At 40.5% G+C, this 23293-nt stretch overlaps 2 protein-coding genes across 3 annotated transcripts; both read right to left on the reverse strand.

Moving 5' to 3' along the window:
* Positions 1-11659: 11659 nt before the first annotated feature.
* On the reverse strand, positions 11660-14759 carry LOC144516635 (keratin, type II cytoskeletal 8-like). Of its 2 annotated transcripts, none has more exons than XM_078248095.1 (9): positions 14315-14759; positions 13942-14150; positions 13788-13848; positions 13590-13685; positions 13292-13456; positions 13055-13180; positions 12730-12950; positions 12573-12635; positions 11660-12461 (listed from the first exon to the last, which is right to left on the reverse strand). In XM_078248095.1, the coding sequence occupies exons 1-9, from the start codon at positions 14666-14668 to the stop codon at positions 12344-12346; spliced, it is 1413 nt and encodes a 470-aa protein (XP_078104221.1). In that variant the 5' UTR covers positions 14669-14759; the 3' UTR covers positions 11660-12343. The 2 variants fall into 2 exon arrangements, with proteins under 2 accessions (XP_078104221.1, XP_078104220.1); XM_078248094.1 differs by having other exon boundaries at positions 11660-12471; positions 12577-12635; positions 14315-14758.
* Positions 14760-18419: 3660 nt separating this feature from the next.
* LOC144516636 (keratin, type II cytoskeletal 8-like) lies at positions 18420-22738 on the reverse strand. Its single transcript, XM_078248096.1, has 9 exons — positions 22284-22738; positions 20751-20959; positions 20582-20642; positions 20388-20483; positions 20090-20254; positions 19853-19978; positions 19528-19748; positions 19375-19433; positions 18420-19269 (listed from the first exon to the last, which is right to left on the reverse strand). Exons 1-9 carry the CDS (start codon positions 22635-22637, stop codon positions 19148-19150), a joined length of 1413 nt encoding a protein of 470 aa, XP_078104222.1. The 5' UTR covers positions 22638-22738; the 3' UTR covers positions 18420-19147.
* Between the last annotated feature and the right edge of the window lie 555 nt (positions 22739-23293).

Below are 23293 nucleotides of genomic sequence, written 5' to 3' on the forward strand. Positions count from 1 at the left end.
CTGACTGTAGACTCTGCTTGCTTTTATGTCTGTGCCGAGGGAGTGGGAGGATCCTCTTCAGCCACTTCAACCTGTATGTTCACTTTTGCTGTCCACCCCTCCCTCCATCTCAGCCTACATTTCTCTGGCTCTGAATGACAAGAGTGACCATCCTGTAAAACAGGTAGTGAAGGTTTGTCAGAAGATAAGTCTTGACACACCCTGCATCGGGACAGGCTGAAGGAGAAGAACAGGCTGAAGGGGGAGAGAGTAAGAGGTAACGAAATGAGTAAACGAGTAAAAATGATATCATGTACAGTGCCTTGCAAAAGTATTCACCCCCCTTGGCGTTTTACCTATTTTGTTACATTACAGCCTTTAGTTCAATGTTTTTTAATCTGAATTTTATGTGATGGATCAGAACACAATAGTCTAAGTTGGTGAAGTGAAATGAGAAAAATATATACATAAAACTATTTTTAAGAAATAAAAAACTGAAAATTGGCATGTGCGTATGTATTCACCCCCTTTGTTACGAAGCCCATAAAAAGCTCTGGTGTAACCAATTACCTTCAGAAGTCACAGAATTAGTGAAATGATGTCCACCTGTGTGCAATCTAAGTGTCACATGATCTGTCATTACATATACACACCTTTTTTGAAAGGCCCCAGAGGCTGCAACACCTAAGCAAGAGGCTCCACTAACCAAACACTGCCATGAAGACCAAGGAACTCTCCAAACAAGTAAGGGACAATGTTGTTGAGAAGTACAAGTCAGGTTTAGGTTCTAAAAAAAATCCAAATCTTTGATCACCAGGAGCACCATCAAATCTATCATAACCAAATGGAAAGAACATGGCACAACAGCAAACCTGCCAAGATACGGCCACCCACCAAAACTCACGGACCGGGCAAGGAGGGCATTAATCAGAGAGGCAGCACAGAGACCTAAGGCAAGGCAAGGCAGCTTTATTTGTATAGCACATTTCAGCAACAGGGCAATTCAAAGTGCTTTACATGAAAACAGATTAAAAAATTAAAAACAGATTTACATGAAAACAGATTAAAAGATAAAAAACAGACCTAAGGTAACCCTGGAGGAGCTGCAGAGTTCCACAGCAGAGACTGGAGTATCTGTACATAGGACGAAAATAAGCCGACGCTCCATAGAGTTGGGCTTTATGGCAGAGTGGCCAGAAGAAAGCCATTACCTTCAGCAAAAAACAAAACGGCACGTTTTGAGTTTGCGAAAAGGCATGTGGGAGACTCCCAAAATGTATGGAGGAAGGTGCGCTGGTCTGATGAGACTAAAATGTAACTTTTCGGCCATCAAAGAAAACGCTATGTCTGGCGCAAACCCAACACATCACATCACCCAAAGAACACCATCCCCACAGTAAAACATGGTGGTGGCAGCATCATGCTGTGGGGATGTTTTTCAGCAGCCGGGACTGGGAAACTGGTCAGAGTTGAGGGAAAGATGGATGGTGCTAAATACAGGGATATTCTTGAGCAAAACCTGTACCACTCTGTGTGTAATTTAAGGCAAGGACAGAGGTTCACCTTCCAGCGGGACAATGACCCCAAACACACTGCTAAAGCAACACTTGAGTGGTTTAAGGGGAAACACGTAAATGTGTTGGAATGGCCTAGTCAAAGCCCAGACCTCAATCCAATAGAAAATCTGTGGTCAGACTTAAATATTTCTGTTCACAAGCGCAAACTATCCAACTTGAAGGAGCTGGAGCAGTTTTGCAAGGAGGAATGGACAAAAATCCAAGTGGTAAGATGTGGCAAGCTCATAGAGACTTATCCAAAGCTACTTGGGGCTGTGATTGCCGCAAAAGGTGTCTCTACAAAGTATTGACTTTAGGAGGGTGAATAGTTATGCACATTTACTTTTTCTGTTTTTTTATTTCTAAAAAATAGTTTTATGTATATATTTTTCTCATTTCACTTCACCAACTTAGACTATTGTGTTCTGATCCATCACATAAAATTCAGATTAAAAAAACATTGAACTAAAGGCTATAATGTAACAAAATAGGTAAAAAGGGGGGTGAATACTTTTGCCATGCACTATAAGTTAACAGAGCCTCGTCGAGTGTGTAACTCCTGTAGCCTGATTAGTGGTCACCGGGCCATGAAATGAATATTGGAGGCTAGTAGGGAGGGGTTGTGGATGAGTAACAGGCAAAAAAGTACACATGTATTGAAATCCCCTTTTTTAAATAAATATAAAAATTAATAAACAAATATTGTAGCCTAAGCCAGCATTAGTACCTTTACATTACAAAACAAATGCCGTATTTAGTTCACTCACATAGTTTCACTGTATGCTTGAACATAAACCATGTTAGAACATACCACATAATGCATATAAAGTGTTAAAAGTTCATTTCTCCTTTGGTATGTTCAAGTTTCCTCAGTTGTTAGAATAAGTCATTTTAGGCCCTTTTTAGTTCCTTCAGTGTAAACAATGCAGAAAATGTCAATGCTTTAATAGCTCACAGCGGTAAAAGTTAACAGGTATAGCTCACACATTTAAGAATGAAAACACACTCTCTCCCTGCAGTACCACGTCTGCTGATACACACTTAGTTTAACTGCAAATAGAATCATTAAAATGTTATAATGAGTAATTAACCCACAGCACGTATTATTACATTCACATTCAAATGTATAAACTAGTGCTGTCAAACAATTAAAATATTTAATCGCATTAATGTCATAGTTAACTTGCAATTAATCGCACATTTTTATCTATTCTAAATGTCCCTTGATTTCTTTTTGTACCATTATTTTTTCTCATTTTAATGATCTTATCAACATGGAAAAGTGGATCGGCCTGGCTTTGTGCTTTTGTCGCCTGGCTTTGATGAGGGGGCGGAGAATTGGCATCAGCTGTGTGCTTGGCCATCAAGTGGTATTTCAGACTGGACGTGCTGCGATGATAGCTCAGTTCACAACGACAAAACACACAGACTCACTTTGGTCTTGTCAATGGAACCATTTGGCAACAATTTAAAAGTAAACTTTCCATTCAGAATCTAATTGGCATCCATTTCGCCATCTCACGCTCGCCATCCAGTCAAAACGTAACGTTAGCCTACTACTCTTTGGCCGGCTCGCAAGTTCAAACAAGTGTGTGAGGCGTGCCTGTTTTGTTTCCGGTCTAACTAGATTCGGTGTGGTGTTGTAGTTTTTCTAACGTTACTAGTTGTTGCAACAACATGTGAACAAAACTACAAAGTTTGCTAGGCCAAAAAGAATGTTAATCTCGCGATAAAAAAAATGTACGCCGTTAAAATGGGTTTGCGTTAACGCCGTTAATAACGCGTTTAACTGACAGCACTAGTATAAACCTCATATTTTTATTAAAACCAGTGGTGAAACGTTATTAATACTTTTACTCAACTATTTCCATATTGAACATTATGACATTGTGTTCTTAAGTATTGGTCTGTTAACTAAATTTATTTGACAGCAGCTGTAGTTACGAGTTACTTTTCAGTGTTCTTCATTAGAACTAGGCAGACACATAAAGAGGGCTATATTATTCATTAAACTAACTAATAACATATTGTATATAATATATTGTATTGTATAGATAAAGCTTCCTACACCTTAACCAGCTACAACATTAAAATGCTGCTTACATGTTAATGCATGCATAATAATATTCCAGGAATATAATCCCTATAATAAGCCAACTGTAAGAAGTCATTATATATTATGTATACAAATAAATGTTATATTTATGCTATTTTAAACCTCGCTATTACTTTAGCAACATATGCATTAAATCTGATATCAAAATCAGCAACATATTGGAAGAATACAGTATATTTCCCAGATGTTGAAGAACAGCACTGCAGTCAAATGATTAACCATAAGATTACCAAAAACAGAACCTGCTTTACAAACATTTTACTGCCCAAACAAGTGAACTATAAACAAGTTGAACAAGAATGGACACATAACACACCCTGCCTAAACCCTTTTAATACTGACATGAAACCAGTCAGAGCACTACCCCATCTAACTTGTATGGTCTCATTGGCATAACAATACACAGGGGTCCTGAGTAGATGTCTAGGTTCTCCTAAGGGCCGTTTTACAGTCGCCGCAGCCGAGCTAGCTTGCACCAATGTGACGTCAAAATGATGTAAATCTCGCTGGCGCGCCAGGATTTTGAGTGCGCGAGCAGAGGGCACGCACCACTATTTTTTTCAGCGGCACGCGACAAAGCAGAAACGGGAAGCATGGACGAGTTCGCGGACAACCGGATGCCAGGACTCTCAGAATGACTGCAAGTCTCTCTTGTAAACTTGCTGAGTTAAGATGAATTCTTTTATGGTGAATGAAAGGCTTGATCCGATGAAGTAGGTCATCAATTCAAATCGAAGCATTGTCGGCAATGCTGCTGCCAGTTCTGCCATTGTTAACCTTTTTCTTCTTCTTCTAGTCCGTAGAAATAGCAAAGTCGGTAGCCTTTGCTCATTAGTGCCACCTCTGTTCAGGAGAAGACTGCAGCTAGTGTTGCGACCACCACGTGCGAGTTTAAATAGTTACGGCGCTCCCATGATGTCACATTTGCGTGCGACAGGTCGGCTGCGCCGAGTATACCACACGTTTAACAATGCTTGATTTTAGCCAAACTGTTTTTGTGAAGTTACAAAGCTGTAACCAGTCTATCCGAATTGTCTCAGCCATTTCGGAAATGCTTGCAGGGCTGTAGGTGCTCATTTATCACCAGAGATGTTCACAGGTCATTTTTTGGAAGTCCAAGTCGAGTCTCAAGTCTTTGAGCTCGAGTTTAAGTCAAGTCTCAAGTCTTTGAGGGGCAAGTTCAAGTCAAGTCTCAAGTCTTTGGTCATCTGATCTGTCCCTAACACTGTATTGTTAAATCTTATGAATTCAAAACACGTCCTGTATCTACCATCCATACAGTACAGTATCAAAATCAGTTGTGGGATAACTTTATGGGGTCTATTTAACACATCCCTCTAGACCTGGACCTGGTGAAATATTAACCTAAGGCTGTAACTTCATATGGATACAACTATAACGATACAATGTGCCTGTTCCCAGCATTAGCACAACACTTTGCGATGGTTAGCTTGTTACCTGTGGTGATATATGCTAAATGTAACGTCTCTTTCACTCAAAAAAAATGTCTAATGTCGAAGTGGAAATCAAGAGAATAGTGGCAGCGCCACACCAGTTACAGAACAACATGCATCTCAGTGTCAGTCCAAATTACGCACAATAAGCAGTTTGAACTCACTGATGTAATGCCATTTATTTTCTAAGTGTTGGTAGGCTCAGTGAAACTGAGTCCAGCGCGAGCGAGATCCGACTCAGAGGAGGAGAGGTTAGTGAGGCCAGCGTCTCCACGGCAGGTGACAAATCAGCACGGATCCGCTGCGCCACGCAGGGATGAAATAATGAAATGGTAAATAGGACTACAGCAACAGAATTATGTGCAGAATTAAGACAGTCAAGACGGGCCAGTGTTTGGTGGACCTTGTTCACTTAAGAGCCTACAAATCATCCACGGGATCAATTACGCATCACATGAGTTTGCCCACCCCACACAGCGTTTATTCCTGTGGAGATGGATCCGTGCGTCTCGACTCCTGTGCGCCGTGGATGCCTGAGTCTCAGCAACCACTAACTATAACTATATAATGTACCTGTTCCCAGCATTAGCACAACACTTTTGCGATGGTAAGCTTGTTACCTGTGACGATATATGCTAAATATAACGTCTCTTTCACATTAGCGTGTGAGTGACTGACCTATTTGGGTGCGTTTTGAGATGCCTGATGAAGTTCGACGTTGTTGATCCGGCATCATTTATCTTGGTGCCTGTTTATCACTAATAAATTTAAATGTTTTGTGCCTTATCTTTTATGAGTGAAACTAACATTGAGATGATACAGTCAGGTAGAACACCAGCATAAAAATGCATAGCTGGATAAAAAGATTTTACTGACTGAATAAGCCTGTAATACATGTTTAATCCTTTTTTTTTTTTTCTTTCTTTTTTTTTTACTTATCCCAAAGTTATTCAATTAACTTGTTGCTTATACTTCAGAATAATTGATTGGTTCAAATTAATGTGGCTGAATGCAGGTATGGTCTTAGGTCAAAGGAATATGAGCATTTCTCCCCTTTTTTAACCGGGGCCCTGGCCAGTTGACCTGGACCACCTGCGGCCAAAGCTGCCTTCCTGTATCAACCTATTTATTGCTATGCCTTCCCCTCCTGTAGTTGGGCTCCCCCAGGGGAATACCCTGACTTGGTCAAGAGCTTGCCTGAAGAGGTGCAATCCCTTATCAAGAAATGGCCTTCAGGTTGTTCAGAGACGATTGGTAGAACCCCTGTCATCAAACACTCAAACCCACGAGTGGAAAAACATGCCGGTGCACTTCCAGAGCTCACCGGGTCTCATCAAAGAAAAGGGAAAGTGCATGTGAGGATAATGCTCAGGGATTACATCATTGAGCTTTGTCAATCTTCTTGGGGAGCCCCAGTGGTCTTGACAGATAAAGGTGGTGGGAGCCCTAGATTTTTTGCTGATTTCAGATGTCAGTATGCCAAAAACAGCAGTCTTATGCAACGCCTATAGATTCAATGCCTTAAATCCATGATATCCTGGTGCCTCTGCATGGACCTGAGTGTTCCAGAACACGGGACCTTAGGTCAGGGTACTGGCAGGTGAACATGGAAGAGGAAAGCAGGGACAAGACGACTGCTGTGACGCCTTCTGGCTTGTTTCATTTGAAGGCTATCCGTTTGGTCTTAAGTAAGCTGGAGCAACATTCCAAAGGTTGATGGAGAGGGTCCTTTGAGGATCTAAAGGGGGGTCCTTTGTTTCATTTTCATTGATGACATCATCGTCAATAATTAAAAATGAGTATTATAGTATGTACTAGGTACTTATGGAGTATTTTAAAGGAAAAGAGAAATAACTAATTGAACAATGTAGCCTCCAAAAAATAAAAAATAAACACTGTAAATAATAAGACAATCCACTGCAGCAGTCCTGTTGTTGTTATTGACTGACGGGCAACATGGTGACGGTTGGCTGGATTTGGCTGGAATGAAATCCCCCAGGATGACGTAGTGTACGAGGGGCCGATGGGTAACACCCTAAAGCACCGTTTGGAAAAACAGTTGCAGTTGTTTATCTACTGCACCAGGGGGGGCAGTGATCGGACACAAGTGTTTAGTGGCCTGAAATCAGTTGATCTTATTATATTTGATGTGTATAAGAGTGTGATCCTACTGAGCATACTTTTATAATGTCATGGGTCAGGTCATGAAAAGTAAAAAATGATGTTGAAGCTTTCCCCCTAACTCAACAACTCTGAAATTGTGTGATTTGTAAGGGAGTCTTGAGGCTAGTGAGCCAAAAGTGTGGACAGTTTGGTCGGTTAGATCAGGGATTCTCAAGGACAAGGCTGTGACCAGTACCTGGTCTCTGCTCCACTCAGCCCAAACACTCATTAGCATTACAGTGTACCTTTTTGTTCGCACTAATGGGCCATTGTGCCACAGGTCTCCCTGCCCCCTCTGAGGGTAAGTCGCTGTATGTCACAGAAGAACCATGGGGGTTGTTAAAAGCACCAGAAACAGCAAAGCAAAAATGCATAGAGGTCATAAATCTGTCATAGAAAACCACTCAAACCCATGGATAGTTTCAGGGTGGGCGGAAGAGATGGGGGGCATTTCCATTTGATAGAATGGTGTAATGGAGATAGATAGATCTCTGCTGACACAGGGAAATGGTTAAATGTTGAACAATAAGACCAGTGATCCTTTTAAAGGACAACCTGCCTATAGAGCATACATTAGCTTCTCTTTGGTAATGGCCAGTGCTTTTCCATTCACCTGCTCATCACGTTTTGCTGTTGAACACAGTCAGTGTGTTATACATGCACAGCAGTAACCGGGGTATGGTCTTGCCCAGTTTAAATAAATAACCGAGTTATGCCAGTTCTCCCCGTATACATGAGTGTGGAAGAATGGGAAGAATTACAGGAGTAACTCTACCACCGGTACAGTAGGTGGTGCTCTGCCAACGTACAACTGGTCAGAATAAAGATTTTTCCAGCCAATAAATTAGTCAAATTTAACAACTTAATGTTTCATTCCCAAGCTCAGTGCCCTGACCAGATGACCGACAACGTTTTTTGGCTTATTGTCTGTAAAGTAGGGTGACCAGATTTCCCGGAACTAAAACCGGGACACTTTCATGTATGAGGTCACGAATGACAGATATGAACATGTCAATTCCTGATGATTCATGGGATATTAAGGAATGCAGTAACACATAAATCATTAATTACATAATGCATAATAATACATAGCCTACATCAATTAATTCATGCATGAATTCATGATAATTCCTGTACCCTTACCGTAAAGTGTTACCGGTGTTATTCTAACAAACAACACACACACACACACACACACACAAAGTAATCTCATTTGATAGAGCAGATAGCTTCCCTATTGGAAACATTCATTCCGTATATTTGTTAGAGGAGTGAATTTATTCAAGAATCAATTTGTTGGCTGAAAGCCTACTGTGAAATTATGCACAGGTGTCAGCAAAATTGGTGTGACGAGTATCTGCTCCACATTTCCAGCAGGGCAGCGGAGCGGCTGTGGGTTGACGCTCCACGGTTCTCATGGGCTTTATTTAAGTCCTAACGTGAAAAAGCTTAACATGGTTTAATGTACCTAAACAACGATCAGTCATCACCAAATATCTCTCTCATATTGCTCCTCATAACCACTGAAAACTGTCAAAAAATCTAACCCAAAGTCCAATTGTTATGGACGTTATCTGACATTAAGCGTTTCTGCTTCATTGAGGCTATTGTAAGGAAAAAGCTTAACGTGGTTTAATGAACCTAAACAACGATCAATGTTCACCAAATTTCTCTCTCATATTGCTCCTCATAACCAGAGCAATATGAGAGAGAAATGTGGTAATCATTGATCGTTCTTTAGGTAAATTAAACCACGTTAAGTTTTTTCACATTTTAGAATGTCCCCATTTCCAACCAGAGCTCGATCGTCCGCGGACCTGGAGGGGCTGGTTAAAACAAGACAGATAAGAAGAGGCATTGCAAGAATATTTACAAATATAGCACATTGTAACGCTGGCTGCACAGATTATGCAGACCGCTACGACTGACTGATACACGCACACACACACACACACACACACACACACACACACACACACACACACACACACACACACACACACATATTGTTAAAATCATACGCTGGACGCTTTATTAGTCTTTTTACATGGGTTTAGTTAATTATCGGGCTATAATAAAACCACGTTGGCTATGTAATCGCTGACAACCAGGACAATGTCATAATGGTTGGTGTAAACCACTACATTTTAGTGTCCCGACAGGCTTTTGTCATGAACGAAATAACGAAAACTAGGTGGGAAAAAAATTGTTGTTAACTGAAATAAAATAAAAGCAAGGCATTACAAAAAAACGATAACTAAACTAAAACTGTAATGTCTATTTGCCAAACTAAGTAAATTAAAATAAAATTATCAAGTAAATGTCCTTAGTTTTCGTCTTTGTCGATGTCTTTCATAGAGCAAACGTTATATCTTTCCGACCGTGACATTTCCCGTAGACATGTCTAGTTTCCGACTGGGAACCCAGACATCCCGACATTCCATGTCAAATTGAACACAACGTAGTCCATGCCCCTCGCCTGGCATCATAGCGGTAACGAAAGTCGGAAGACAGCGGCACCTATTTGATTATGACTGCGTCAGATAAAAGCAAGTGCTTTTCAGTGGAAGATGGTAAAACATGTGGACAATTTATTACAGGGAAAAATCCCACGAATTTGTAAGTACATTTGAGAAGCACACACAAGCTAGGAGGCTAACCTAGCTTACATTAACAAGGTAAAGGAGAAAGCAAAGCCCCCTTTCCCCGAAACAGAAGCTAACCCCGGTAACGTTACGGGCATGGATGTATGGATACAGGGCCAGGCAGCATGACGGAGACAACAGCAGGACAGAGAATACTACAGGAAAGCTTTCACCGGCGACCCGATAGCTGCTGGTTAGTAAATACGCAGGAACACCAAAAGCAGGAGGAAGTGTTGGTACTGGGATGTCTAGCTACACAACTGTGTGACTCGATTGACTTCAAAAAGTTCGCCACTTTCCTCGAACGAAAGTTCAAAACACCTGTTCATGTATGTCTTCTTTAGTCTGTTGGCTATTTAGGTTTTTTTCCTGGAACACGTCACTTTTGCACTTAATGCGGCATCTTGTGTAGACTTTTTACATATTATGATCATATGTAGCCTACATTTTATATACTGGTGTTATTGTTGAATACATTGTGAATACATATTTCAAAAATGTTATGATGTTTTTGTTGAGTTATTATTACACAATACTTTTTCTGACCTTTTTGAATCCTCCGACAAATAACCCATATTACAAAAAATAATAAATAAAAACTAAACTAAAACTAAGCATTTTCAAAAAATAAAAACTAAACTAAACTAGCAAACCCACTTAAAAAACTAATTAAAACTAAACTGAATTTGAAAACAAAAAGTCAAAATGAAATAAAAATAAAAACTAATGAAAAATGCAAAACTTTAATAACCTTGGTCTGGTCACCCTACTGTACAGTTAACCAGTGTCGGGTGGAATTAGCAAGCTAACTTTAGCTAACTAACGTAACATTAGTCCGCAGCAGACTGCTTGTTCCCTGCACTTCTTTGCCGAGGCACAGCGTTGACAGCCCTGGAGATGAACAATCTGTTTAGCCATCTCCCGGGTGTCCGCTGCTCGGCGGAGATTGAAGCAGATCGACTGTAAGCTGCCCATGCTGCTGATCCGAGCAGCGCTGTTTTGTTGTCTCATGTGATGATCACAGCGCTGACAGACTCCGTATGCATCACCCGTAATTGCTCTAATGGTGATGTAACTGGTTTTGTGGAAACATGCATGGTTACAACTTCAGAATTTGGCATGTGCCTTGTATCAATATTATGACTCAACTTTAACTCCTCCGGGACCGATTTTAACAATTAAATGTATGATCACTGCCAGCACTCTCAGCCTGAGGTGAAGATGAAGAAAGAATCTTTCTTGTTAATGTCCCAATGAAGACTTTAAGTGGACAGGGCACATTTCTGTGTTTGCAGAAAATAATGCAGTTAATGTACTTGAATAATGTACTGTAAAATAAGGTTACAGAGTGTTTGCATTGTTGTGCAACGCACTAAAACCTCAGTAAGATCTAGTGAAACTAAGTGTCTACACGACGTTTGAATTGCAAACGCTGTTAGTGACCTGTCCAAGTTTCTTTTGCAAGTTTTTGTGTGATCTCACTGAGTAGTAATTAATGAGGCTTTGTGGATTTCAAACCTTTACCAATCACAATTGTGATATTTACTTGACATGACAATGTAGAGTTGACATAATGTACATGCATCTGGCGGACTGCAAAACCAAGCAGGAAGTTAGTAGCAAAAAGTGGCACAGCACTGCCCCCATGTGAAATCTCAGTGTGGAAATTACATCTTGATTGTTTAAGTAAAACCCTCCTTAGCTTTTTCTTTCATTTATCACAACAATGAGAGTGAGAGGCAATCATTTTAGTTCTCAGATTTATTTTATTCAGATTCTTTTGATGTCATCACTGACATTCATCAGTAATGTTGGTAGGAAGGCTTTTATAAAATAAATCTGGTTTCGTCATAGTTGTATCTTGAAGGCAAGAAAAGGCAAAACTGAGCACGGAAAAAACTGTAAACATGCAAAGTCACACAAATTAAATTTTTTAGTTTTTCTCCAGTGATCAGATTTGGTCAGTGACTTGCTCCTCTTACTAATATCAGCACTCAAATGTCTGAATTAAGACATCAACTGAAAACTGCAGCATAAAAAATAGAGGTGTCCTACATATCACTGCAGAATCTTATTTCAGAGCAGTTCATCAGTGCACTGCAGTACAAAAAGTATTTAGATTGACAAGATTTAGTACAGACTTTCAAATGTTTTCTTTGCTTAGTTTTAACACTTTATTTTGGCTCTTGTGTGTTTAAGGCCATGTATACCTTCAGAAACTCTTGTTAAATGATGTTAAACAGAATTTCTTACTCTCAAGAAGAGTGAAAAAAGCTGCCAGGGATTGTTAAAACACAACTGGTAGCAGTGTAACAATATATTCAGCTCGCTTGTTGAACCTGCTTAATGGTGTTGCATAGCACCATGAATGGGTACAGGTTTAGATCAAATTCAAGAGTTTCTGAAGGGGAAAAGGTCTGGCTCTTCTTTTTAATACACTCTCCTGGAACTGGTTGATGAGACTGTGGACTTGGTAACAGTACCGCCATAACCACCAGACAAGCTGCTGCCACCATAGCCGAATCCACCGCCGGAGCTGGAGCTGGAGCTGGAGTATCCTGGAGCAGAAAAACAAACATGTTATCATTTATCCATCCATCTGTCAGTGTGGTCTGTTGGTTCAGGTATCACTATGATGTTGATGAATAAAATCAGTAACTTACCACCACCTCCAGAGGTCTGCTGCACGTGGATGGTTGCGCTTGCGCCTCCACCGGCCAGTCTAATGGTGGAATAATGACAAGTTAGTGCCTAATTCAGAGTTGAAACTAATGCTGCAGTCATGAAACTTCATTAAATATTTAAGTTTATCCCACCTGGACTCCTCTCCTTCCAGCAGTTTCCTGTAGGTGGCAATTTCGATGTCCAGGGCCAGCTTGACGTTCATCAGCTCCTGGTATTCACGCACCTGGCGGGTCATGTCCTGCTTGGCTCTCTGCAGAGCATCCTCCAGGTCCTTAATGCGGAGCTTGGCATCCTTCACTGCCAGCTCACCACGCTCCTCAGCCTCTGCAATCTGAGCCTCCAGGCTGGCCCTCTGTGGAAAATGATGTCACAGATGGTTTAATAACTGCAAATCCTCTAGAACAATGAAGTGTGTTAATAATAAGGCATCATCCATGAGAAGGTCTTGAAATATACCTGTCCCTTGACGGCTTCAATCTCATTCTGAAGACGGGAGATCATGCGGTTCAGCTCAGAAATCTCAGCCTTGGTTGTGCGCAGGTCGTCACCATACTGTCCTGCAGTGCTCTGCATCTCCTCATACTATTATGAAAAATACAAGGTGTATCAAGAAGATGATCCAGAAGGTTGAGAGAGGTGTTGCAAGTGTATATAAAAGACATGGGATAAACCTCAACTCTTTCTTTTACTCACCTTCTGTTTGTACCAGGTCTCTGCTTCAGCCTTGCTGCGGTTGGCAATGTCCTCATACTGAGCACGCACTTCAGCCACAATAGAATCCATGTCCAGGTTACGGCTGTTGTCCATCTCCACGATGACGGAGGTGTCCTTGATCTGGCTCTGCAGCTCACGAAGCTCCTACATAACCAGTGGTTATTGTACAACAGTTAACTCTTGTCATTTTTGATTTACACAATGAGTGAATGATTATCAGCTTTAACTCAAATGGTTATCATAGTATTATGAGGTATTAGATATTATAGATACATACAGTCTCATAGACGGCCCTGAGGAAATTGATCTCATCCTGAAGAGCATCAGCCCTGGCCTCCAGCTCCACCTTGTTCATGTAGGCAGCATCAACGTCCTGATGAAAATCATGTGGAAAAGAACTGTTATAACTGGCCATATTTGATCAAATCCCAGGATTTAAACAAGAAGAATTATGGCCATCTTGATGTATTGGTACCTTCTTCAGGAGGACAAACTCATTCTCTGCAGCTGCACGTTTGTTTATTTCATCTTCATACCTGTTGGAACACAAGTCAACTCTTTAGTACATCTGCTCCATTTTATCACTATATCATGTTACCATGATGTGACCATTTCTTGAAAGCACTCACTTCCTCTTGAAGTCCTCAACCAGGCCCTGCATGTTCCTCAGCTCTCCCTCCAGCTTGCCCTTCTCATTGCCCAGTCCATCGAGCTGTCTGCGCAGGTTGGCAATGTAGGCCTCAAACATGGCATCGATGTTGGAGCGGGTGGTGGTCTGGTCCTGCAGGAGGCTCCATTTGGTCTCCAGCATCTTGTTCTGCTGCTCCAGGAAACGGACCTGTGAAGACACAAAACCAGGGAAGAGTTTAGAAAAAAGCATTTTCTATTTATACTGTACCAGTTTATAAATGTGGTATAGCCAGTGCTTTAATTGACTATTTGAAGCTCCGTCTGAATTGTTTTTGTACATAAGACCGTCACACAGAGCGTACAGGAACTAACCTTGTCGATGAAGGAGGCGAAGCGGTTGTTGAGGGTCTTGATCTGATCCTTCTCCTGGGTGCGGACAACCTGGATGGTGGGGTCAATATCCAGGTTCAGAGGGGTCAGCAGGCTCTGGTTGACTTGGACAGCTGTGATCTGTGGAGCGACGAAGCCGCCTCCTTTTTGGCTAGAAGTAAAGCCATAACTACCAGAACCACCACTCAATCCACCACCCATTGAAGACGTACTAAAACCAAGACCACCCGCTCCAGCTCTAGCACCATAACTGGATGTTTTTACGGAGTAGCTGCTAACTGGTGCAAAGCACCTCCTGGTGTTGCTGCTAGAGCTGACTGAGTATGCCTTCTTCATGTTTGCAGTGGTAAAGGTTACCAATGCTCTGAGAAGAGGAGAACAGAAGATGAGCAGTCTTCAAAATGAGAGCCGAGTCCCTCTGAGTGTCTGACTGTAGACTCTGCCGGCTTTTATGTCTGTGCCGAGTGGGTGGATCCTCTTCAGGCACTTCAACCTGTACGTTCACTTTTTCTGTCCACCCTCCCCTCCACCTCAGGCTTCATGCCTCTGGCTCTGAATGACAGGAGTGACCAGTCCTGAAAAACAGGTAAGGAGGGATTGTCAGAAGATAAGCTGTGACACACCCTGAACCGGGACAGGCTGAAGGACAAGAACAGGCTGAAGGTGAAGAGAGTAAGAGGTAAAGAAGTGGAGTAAAAATATGATTATGTAAGTTAAAAGAGCCTCTTCAAGTTTCTAACTCCTGTAGCCTAATAAAAGGCTAGTTGTGGATGAGTAACAGGCAAAAAGTACACATGTATTGAAATCCCCTTTTTAGAATAAATAAAATTGTAACTTAAGCCACCATTAGTACCTTTCAATAACCAAACACAGTCCTTATTCGGTTCACTCAATTAGTTTTACAGTATGCTTGAACATAAACCATGTTAGAACATACTGTATAATCCATATGAAGTGTTCAAAGTTCCCATTCTCCTTTATGTTCAAGTTACCACAGTTTTTAGTTTAAGTCATTCTAGGCATGTTGTAGTTCTGGATGTACCAAATAATAAGAAAAAACAAGGGGCTTCTTGTCTTAAACCATGTCTTACACACCTCACATTTTTTAATAAATGTAACCTTTAGGTGCATACATTTTTCATATTATCGCCTGTGCACAAATGTCTTTAACACTGGCACTACATAACCACAACAGCCAGGGTGAAGTGCATAGACTTTAACACCATTATGCAAGTGTACTCAGTTAGCAGCATAATTAAAAGAAATGACCTTCAACCTGCATTATTATAAGTATAAACAATTCAGATAATGTCAATGCTTAAATATCTCACAGCAGTAAGAGTTAACAGGTGTAGCTCTCACATTTAAGCATGAAAAGAATACTCTCTCCTTGCAGTACCCGTCCACTGGTACACGCTTAGCTTAACTGAAAATGTAATCATTAAGACATCGCAAAATGAGTAATTAACCCACAGCACACAAGTCCTTGGATCGTTTGGTCACTATTTCTGTCTGTTACAATACACAATACTGCTCGGTTTAACATACAAATGCATCATCTTCATATATTTTCAAGTTATCAAAATATATGACCTGCGGTGAAAAATTAATAATTTTACTCAAGTAGTATTTCAATGTTGCACATGACATTGTACTCTTCCTCAACTATATTTCAGAGGAAAGTATTGTACTGTTCACAACTACATTTATTTGACAGCAGCTGTGGTTACTAGTTAGTTTTCAGTTCTTCATTAGAACTAGACAGACACATAAAGAGGGCTATATTATTAATTAAACTAACTAATAATATATTGCATATAATATATTTTATTGTATAGACAAAGCTTCCTACACCTTAACCAGCTACAACATTAAAATGCTGCTTATATGTTAATGCATGCATAATAATATTCCAGGAATATAATACTTATAATAAGCCATCTGTAAGAAGCCATTCTATATTATGTATACAAATACATGTTATATGTAATGCTATTTTTAACCTCACAATTACTTCAGCAATATATGCAATTAATGTAAGAAGAACCTATGAAACATCATTTTCTCCAGTCTTTGCATCAAATTATCATCCCTTTAGTCTTTTCAGCATCAAATCGGATATCAAAATCAGCAACATATTAGAAGATTATAGTATATTGTATTTAACAGATGTTGAAGACCAGCACTGCAGGTACAAAATCTTACAAAATGAAATGATTAACCATGAGATTACCAAAAACACAACCTGCTTTACTAGTTAACTGACCAAACAAGTCAACCATATACAAGTTGAACAAGAATGGACACAGTAACACACCCCACCTAACCCCTTTACTGACATGTAATTAGGGAGATAGAGCAGTACCCCATTTAACCTGTCTCTCCTGGTCTCATAGGCATAATAATACACAGGAATCATGTCATCCGGAGTAGATGTCTAGGTTTTCCTAACCATGCTTGATTTTTGCCAAACTGTTATTGGTGAAGATAAAAAACTGTAACCAGTCAACCAAAACTCCCCCAGCCATCTTGAAAATGATTGCAGGGCTGTAGGTGCTCATTTATCACTAATAAAGTTAAATGTTTTGTGTTTTATCTTTTGTGAGCAAAACTAACATTGAGATGATACAGTCAGGTAAAATTCATAGCTGGATGAAAGGTTTCACTGAATGAATAAGTCTATAGTACATGTATGTATTACATAGATTTAGGGCAAGAGGACATTCTTGTCATGTTCAGTATTCTTTGTTTACATCTAGAACGTCCCACTCTGAGGAGCCATGTCTTGACTGTGTAGGAGCAGTTGCTGAGTGCTTTGCGTGTTTAGGCATGTGGTTCCTTTCATGAAGTGAAGCGATTCTGTGAAATTATATATATATATATATATATATATATATATATATATATATATATATATATATATATATACATTTTTATTTTTATTTTTTTTAATTTTTTTTAATCAATTTTAGTGAACTTGAACTTGTTTGTTAGTGACAGAGGACAAACAATTACAGGTTCAAAGGACTTGAAACAGGTTTAAAATATATATATATATATATATACATTGTAATGTAATATATATAATATAATATATATATATAATATATATATATATATATATTTATATATACATTGTAATGTAATATATATATATATATATATATAATATAATATATTGTATTGGTAGTTCCCAGAGAAGAAGTTGGTAATTTCATGGCGCAGATTAGAATCCAAATTGAAACGTAAGCAACTATAATTGCTGAATGTTAGAACATTGTGTCAAATTGGTCGTTATTACTGTGACTTACTGTGATAAAGTGTCAGGTTTAGTTCCATCATAGTGTCAAAAACGTTAGCTGACGTTGTTGTTCAGTAGCTAGCTCAGAGATTATCGGCTAATGAAATTACTGATTTAGCAGGGGGGAGGGGGTTAACACTTTTGCAAAGCACTGTATCTGTGTCACATTCTCATTAGGGGCTGAGCCCCCCTAGAGGTCTAATCCCAGAATCGCCCCTGGCTGTGTTGTTTCACAAAATGTATTTTTTTTATCTAAATGTGCACATTCATTTTCCTTGTAATTGGTCTCCAAACAGATCATGGCTCTGTCCAACAGCTGTATAATTTAACTCAAGGCCCTGTTTGGTCCAAGATAGCTACATAATGATACATGACCTAGTCTCACTTTGGCAGACCTACCTCCACAGCACCAGACACAATGAAGGTGCCTTTGCAAAATAGCCTCAGGAAGAAACTTGTTTTGATGGAACATGTGTACGTTTAAAAGTTGTTTTAGTCGTGTAACAGAAAACTCAGATTCGACAGTCTAGCTGGCTAGCTGTCTCGATTTACCATGCAGCGATCTGAGGAGCAGTTAACCATAGTACTCATAAATCAACCATAGATTACAATGCTAACACAAAGAAAGCGGAAGGTGAGGGTTTGCTACAGGAAGTGAGTAGCAAAAAGTGGCACAGCACTGCCCCCATGTGAAATCTCAGTGTGGTAATTACATCTAGCTGTTTAAGTAAAACCCTCCTTAGCTTTTTCTTTATTTATCACAACAATGAGAGTGAGAGGCAATCATTTTTAGTTCTCAGATTTATTTTATTCAAAATCATGTGATGTCATTTTCTGCGACATTCATCAGTAATGTTTGTAGGAAGGCTTTTCCAAAATAAATCTGGTTTCAACATAGTTTTATCTTGAAGGCAAGTAAAGGCAAAACTGAGCACGGAAAAATTTTGACAGGACAGTACCAAGAATAAGTCAGTAGCCAATCTGTTCAAAGGGAAACTGTAAACATGTAAAGTCACACAAATTAAAAAAAAAAAAATCTCCAGTGATCAGATTTGGTCAGTGACTTGCTCCTCTTACTAATATCAGCACTCAAATGTCTGAATTAAGACATCAACTGAAAACTGCAGCATAAAAATAGAGGTGTCCTACATATCACTGCAGAATCTTATTTCAGAGCAGTTCATCAGTGCACTGCAGTACAAAAAGTATTTAGATTGACAAGATTGAGTACAGATTTTCAAATGTTTTCTTTGCTTAGTTTTAACACTTTATTTTGGCTCTTGTGTGTTTAAGGCTTACCTTCAGAAACTCTTGTTAAATGATGTTATGCAGAATTTCTTACTCTCAAGAAGAGTAAGAAAAGCTGCCAGGGATTGTTGAAGAAAATAGCAGTGTAACAATATATTCAGCTCTCTTGTTGAACCTGCTTAATGGTGTTGAATAGCACCATGAATGGGTACAGATTTAGATCAAATTCAAGAGTTTCTGAAGGGGAAAAGGTCTGGCTCTTCTTTTTAATACACTCTCCTGGAACTGGTTGATGAGACTGTGGACTTGGTAACAGTACCGCCATAACCACCAGACAAGCTGCTGCCACCATAGCCGAATCCACCGCCGGAGCTGGAGCTGGAGAATCCTAGAGCAAAAAAACAAAGATGTTATCATTTATCCATCCATCTGTCAGTGTGGTCTGTTGGTTCAGGTATCACTATGATGTTGATGAATAAATTCAGTAACTTACCACCACCTCCAGAGGTCTGCTGCACGTGGATGGTTGCGCTTGCGCCTCCACCGGCCAGTCTAATGGTGGAATAATGACAAGTTAGTGCCTAATTCAGAGTTGAAACTAATGCTGCAGTCATGAAACTTCATTAAATATTTAAGTTTATCCCACCTGGACTCCTCTCCTTCCAGCAGTTTCCTGTAGGTGGCGATTTCGATGTCCAGGGCCAGCTTGACGTTCATCAGCTCCTGGTATTCACGCACCTGGCGGGTCATGTCCTGCTTGGCTCTCTGCAGAGCATCCTCCAGGTCCTTAATGCGGAGCTTGGCGTCCTTCACTGCCAGCTCACCACGCTCCTCAGCCTCTGCAATCTGAGCCTCCAGGCTGGCCCTCTGTGGAAAATGATGTCACAGATGGTTTAATAACTGTAAATCCTCTTGAACAATGAAGTGTGTTAATAATAAGGCATCATCCATGAGAAGGTCTCGAAATATACCTGTCCCTTGACGGCTTCAATCTCATTCTGAAGACGGGAGATCATGCGGTTCAGCTCAGAAATCTCAGCCTTGGTTGTGCGCAGGTCGTCACCATACTGTCCTGCAGTGCTCTGCATCTCCTCATACTATTATGAAAAATACAAAGTGTATCAAGAAGATGATCCAGAAGGTTGAGAGAGGTGTTGCAAGTGTATATGAAAGACACAGGATAAACATCAACTATTTCTTTTACTCACCTTCTGTTTGTACCAGGTCTCTGCTTCAGCCTTGCTGCGGTTGGCAATGTCCTCATACTGAGCACGCACTTCAGCCACAATAGAATCCATGTCCAGGTTACGGCTGTTGTCCATCTCCACGATGACGGAGGTGTCCTTGATCTGGCTCTGCAGCTCACGAAGCTCCTACATAACCAGTGGTTATTGTACAACAGTTAACTCTTGTCATTTTTGATTTACACAATGAGTGAATGATTATCAGCTTTAACTCAAATGGTTATCATAGTATTATGAGGTATTAGATATTATAGATACATACAGTCTCATAGACGGCCCTGAGGAAATTGATCTCATCCTGAAGAGCATCAGCCCTGGCCTCCAGCTCCACCTTGTTCATGTAGGCAGCATCAACGTCCTGATGAAAATCATGTGGAAAAGAAGTGTTATAATTGGCCACATTTTATCAACTCCCAAGATTAAAAAACAATCATGGCCATCTTGATATATTTGCACCTTCTTCAGGAGCACAAACTCATTCTCTGCAGCTGCACGTTTGTTGATTTCATCTTCATACCTGTTGGAACACAAGTCAGCTCTTTAGTAAATCTGCTCCATTTTGAACATCTGCTCGCTATATCAAGGTATATGTTATAACTAGTGTTCATGTCTTGCAAGCACTCACTTCCTCTTGAAGTCCTCAACCAGGCCCTGCATGTTCCTCAGCTCTCCCTCCAGCTTGCCCTTCTCATTGCCCAGCCCATCGAGCTGTCTGCGCAGGTTGGCAATGTAGGCCTCGAACATGGCATCGATGTTGGAGCGGGTGGTGGTCTGGTCCTGCAGGAGGCTCCATTTGGTCTCCAGCATCTTGTTCTGCTGCTCCAGAAAACGGACCTGTGAAGACACAAAACCAGGGATGATTGTCAGATGTCTCCTCAAAAAGCATTATCTATGTATAATAGTGTATTAATTTGGTTTGGCTGGTGCTTTAGTTGACTATTTGAATTAATTTAATTGTTTCTGGGCTCTACGATTTTTAAAATAATATATATATATATATATATATATATATAATAATTTTTAATGGGACAAAAAGGTTGTCATTTTGGTATCAGGTTTTAAAAGACCTCACCATTATCTATTTGACTGAGTAGATAGCTACATATCTGAATGGCCACACCCTACTCATGATGGCATATCTTTGCGTCCTTGCGGTTCAAGCTATTTAAATACCTAAAGGTGTAAAAGGTAAAAACGTATTATTATTATATTATATATTATTATTATATATATAATATATTATTATTGTTATTTAATGCTCCCAGAATACATATGTTCAAATCTTCCTTCTTAAAAGAAAAATATAGTATGTTCTATCCATATGTTTCACGTGGCTTTAAGTGTTTCACTTCCTATTTGCCTATGAGTCATTTTGTATGCTCTGTTGAGCTATGAAGGCCACACAGTCACTCTGGCTATAAAAAAAACTAGGTGTGGCAGAGAAAGAAGACAAAGCACTGCCGAATTATGGGATGAATGCTTTGTTTTGTGAGAGTCTCCCCATATAGCCTGCATGCAAATATTAACACAGACGTGTGACTGTGGAATAAAAGGCAAGTGAAAGTAGATTTACTGCTCTGCACTTAGCCTTCTTGTTGCCCATAACAACCAGGTGATAGTTGCAACGTTGGAATGACAGACTTTGTACTCTGTGGGCATACTGTGCAGATAAATCCCTATTTTCACTGCCAGTCTCCCAGGTAAGAGAAGGGTGAGTCACTGCAATATAATCCCCACCCATGTTTAGATAATGGTCAGAGAGGCCGCCAAAGAGTTCAGACAGGGCTACAGGTTACCTTAGGTAGATTTTGGATGGAGTTGCCAGAGTAAGCACAATCAGCGACAGACTTCGAGATTATTGTAAACTTTCCCAATCCCAGAGGTTGTAACTCATTGAGGGACACAAGATCACAGAGATAAAATTCACAGCTGCTTTGTCAGCTTTGCATCTGGTAAGCAGATTGCTGTTACTGTTCTATATAATAAAGTTAAGTTTCTGGTCATTTCTTTTCAATTACAGGTTGAAGGACCATTCACTTTTAACAGCTGTAAGGACTAAATGTATCCCAGGTAGAGCATGCGGGTGGTCAGTACTAAGATAATGAGGCCTGCAGTAAATTATACATAAGACCGTCACACAGAGCGTACAGGAACTAACCTTGTCAATGAATGAGGCGAAGCGGTTGTTGAGGGTCTTGATCTGATCCTTCTCCTGGGTGCGGACAACCTGGATGGTGGGGTCAATATCCAGGTTCAGAGGGGTCAGCAGGCTCTGGTTGACTTGGACAGCTGTGATCTGTGGAGCGACGAAGCCGCCTCCTGTTTGGTTAGAAGTAAAGCCATAACTACCAGAACCACCACCTAATCCACCACCCATTGAAGACACACTAAAACCAAGACCACCAGCTCCAGCTCCAGCACCATAACTGGATCTTTTTACGGAGTAGCTGCTAACTGGTGCAAAGGACCTCCTGGTGCTGCTACTAGAGCTGACTGAGTATGCCTTCCTCATGTTTACAGTGGTAAAGGTTATCAACACTCTGAGAAGAGGAGAACAGGAGATGAGCAGTCTTCAAAAGGAGAGCCGAGTCCCTCTGAGTGTCTGACTGTAGACTCTGCCGGCTTTTATGTCTGTGCCGAGGGAGTGGGAGGATCCTCTTCAGCCACTTTAACCTGGACTCTCACTTTTTCTGTCCACCCTCCCCTCCACCTCAGGCTTCATGCCTCTGGCTCTGAATGACAGGAGTGGCCATCCTGTAAAACAGGTAAGGAGGGAATGTCAGAAGATAAGCTGTGACACACCCTGCACCGGGACAGGCTGAAGGGGAATAACAGGCTGAAGGTGAAGGGAGTAAGAGGTAAAGAAGTGGAGTGAAAATGTGGTTATGTAAGAAAAAAAAAAAACTTTTCAAGTGTGTGACCCCTGTAGCCTGATTAGTGGTCACAGTACAGCCAACATAATATAAGTCCAACTTGAAAGGGCGCATCATTGTTCTGTTAGTCCCAAATAAAAGGTCACGATACTAGATAAAATACCAAAAAACAGATTCAGTAGAGCTCCCTCATGCTGATGCCATCAACACTAACATCACAACAACACCAAAACTGGAAAGAGCAAAACTAGCTTGCCTTGATACCTTTGTGCACGATCATTCCAACTATAAGTGA

The sequence above is a fragment of the Sander vitreus genome, chromosome 4 (genome assembly GCF_031162955.1).
Source record: "Sander vitreus isolate 19-12246 chromosome 4, sanVit1, whole genome shotgun sequence".
NCBI classification, from domain to species: domain Eukaryota; kingdom Metazoa; phylum Chordata; class Actinopteri; order Perciformes; family Percidae; genus Sander; species Sander vitreus.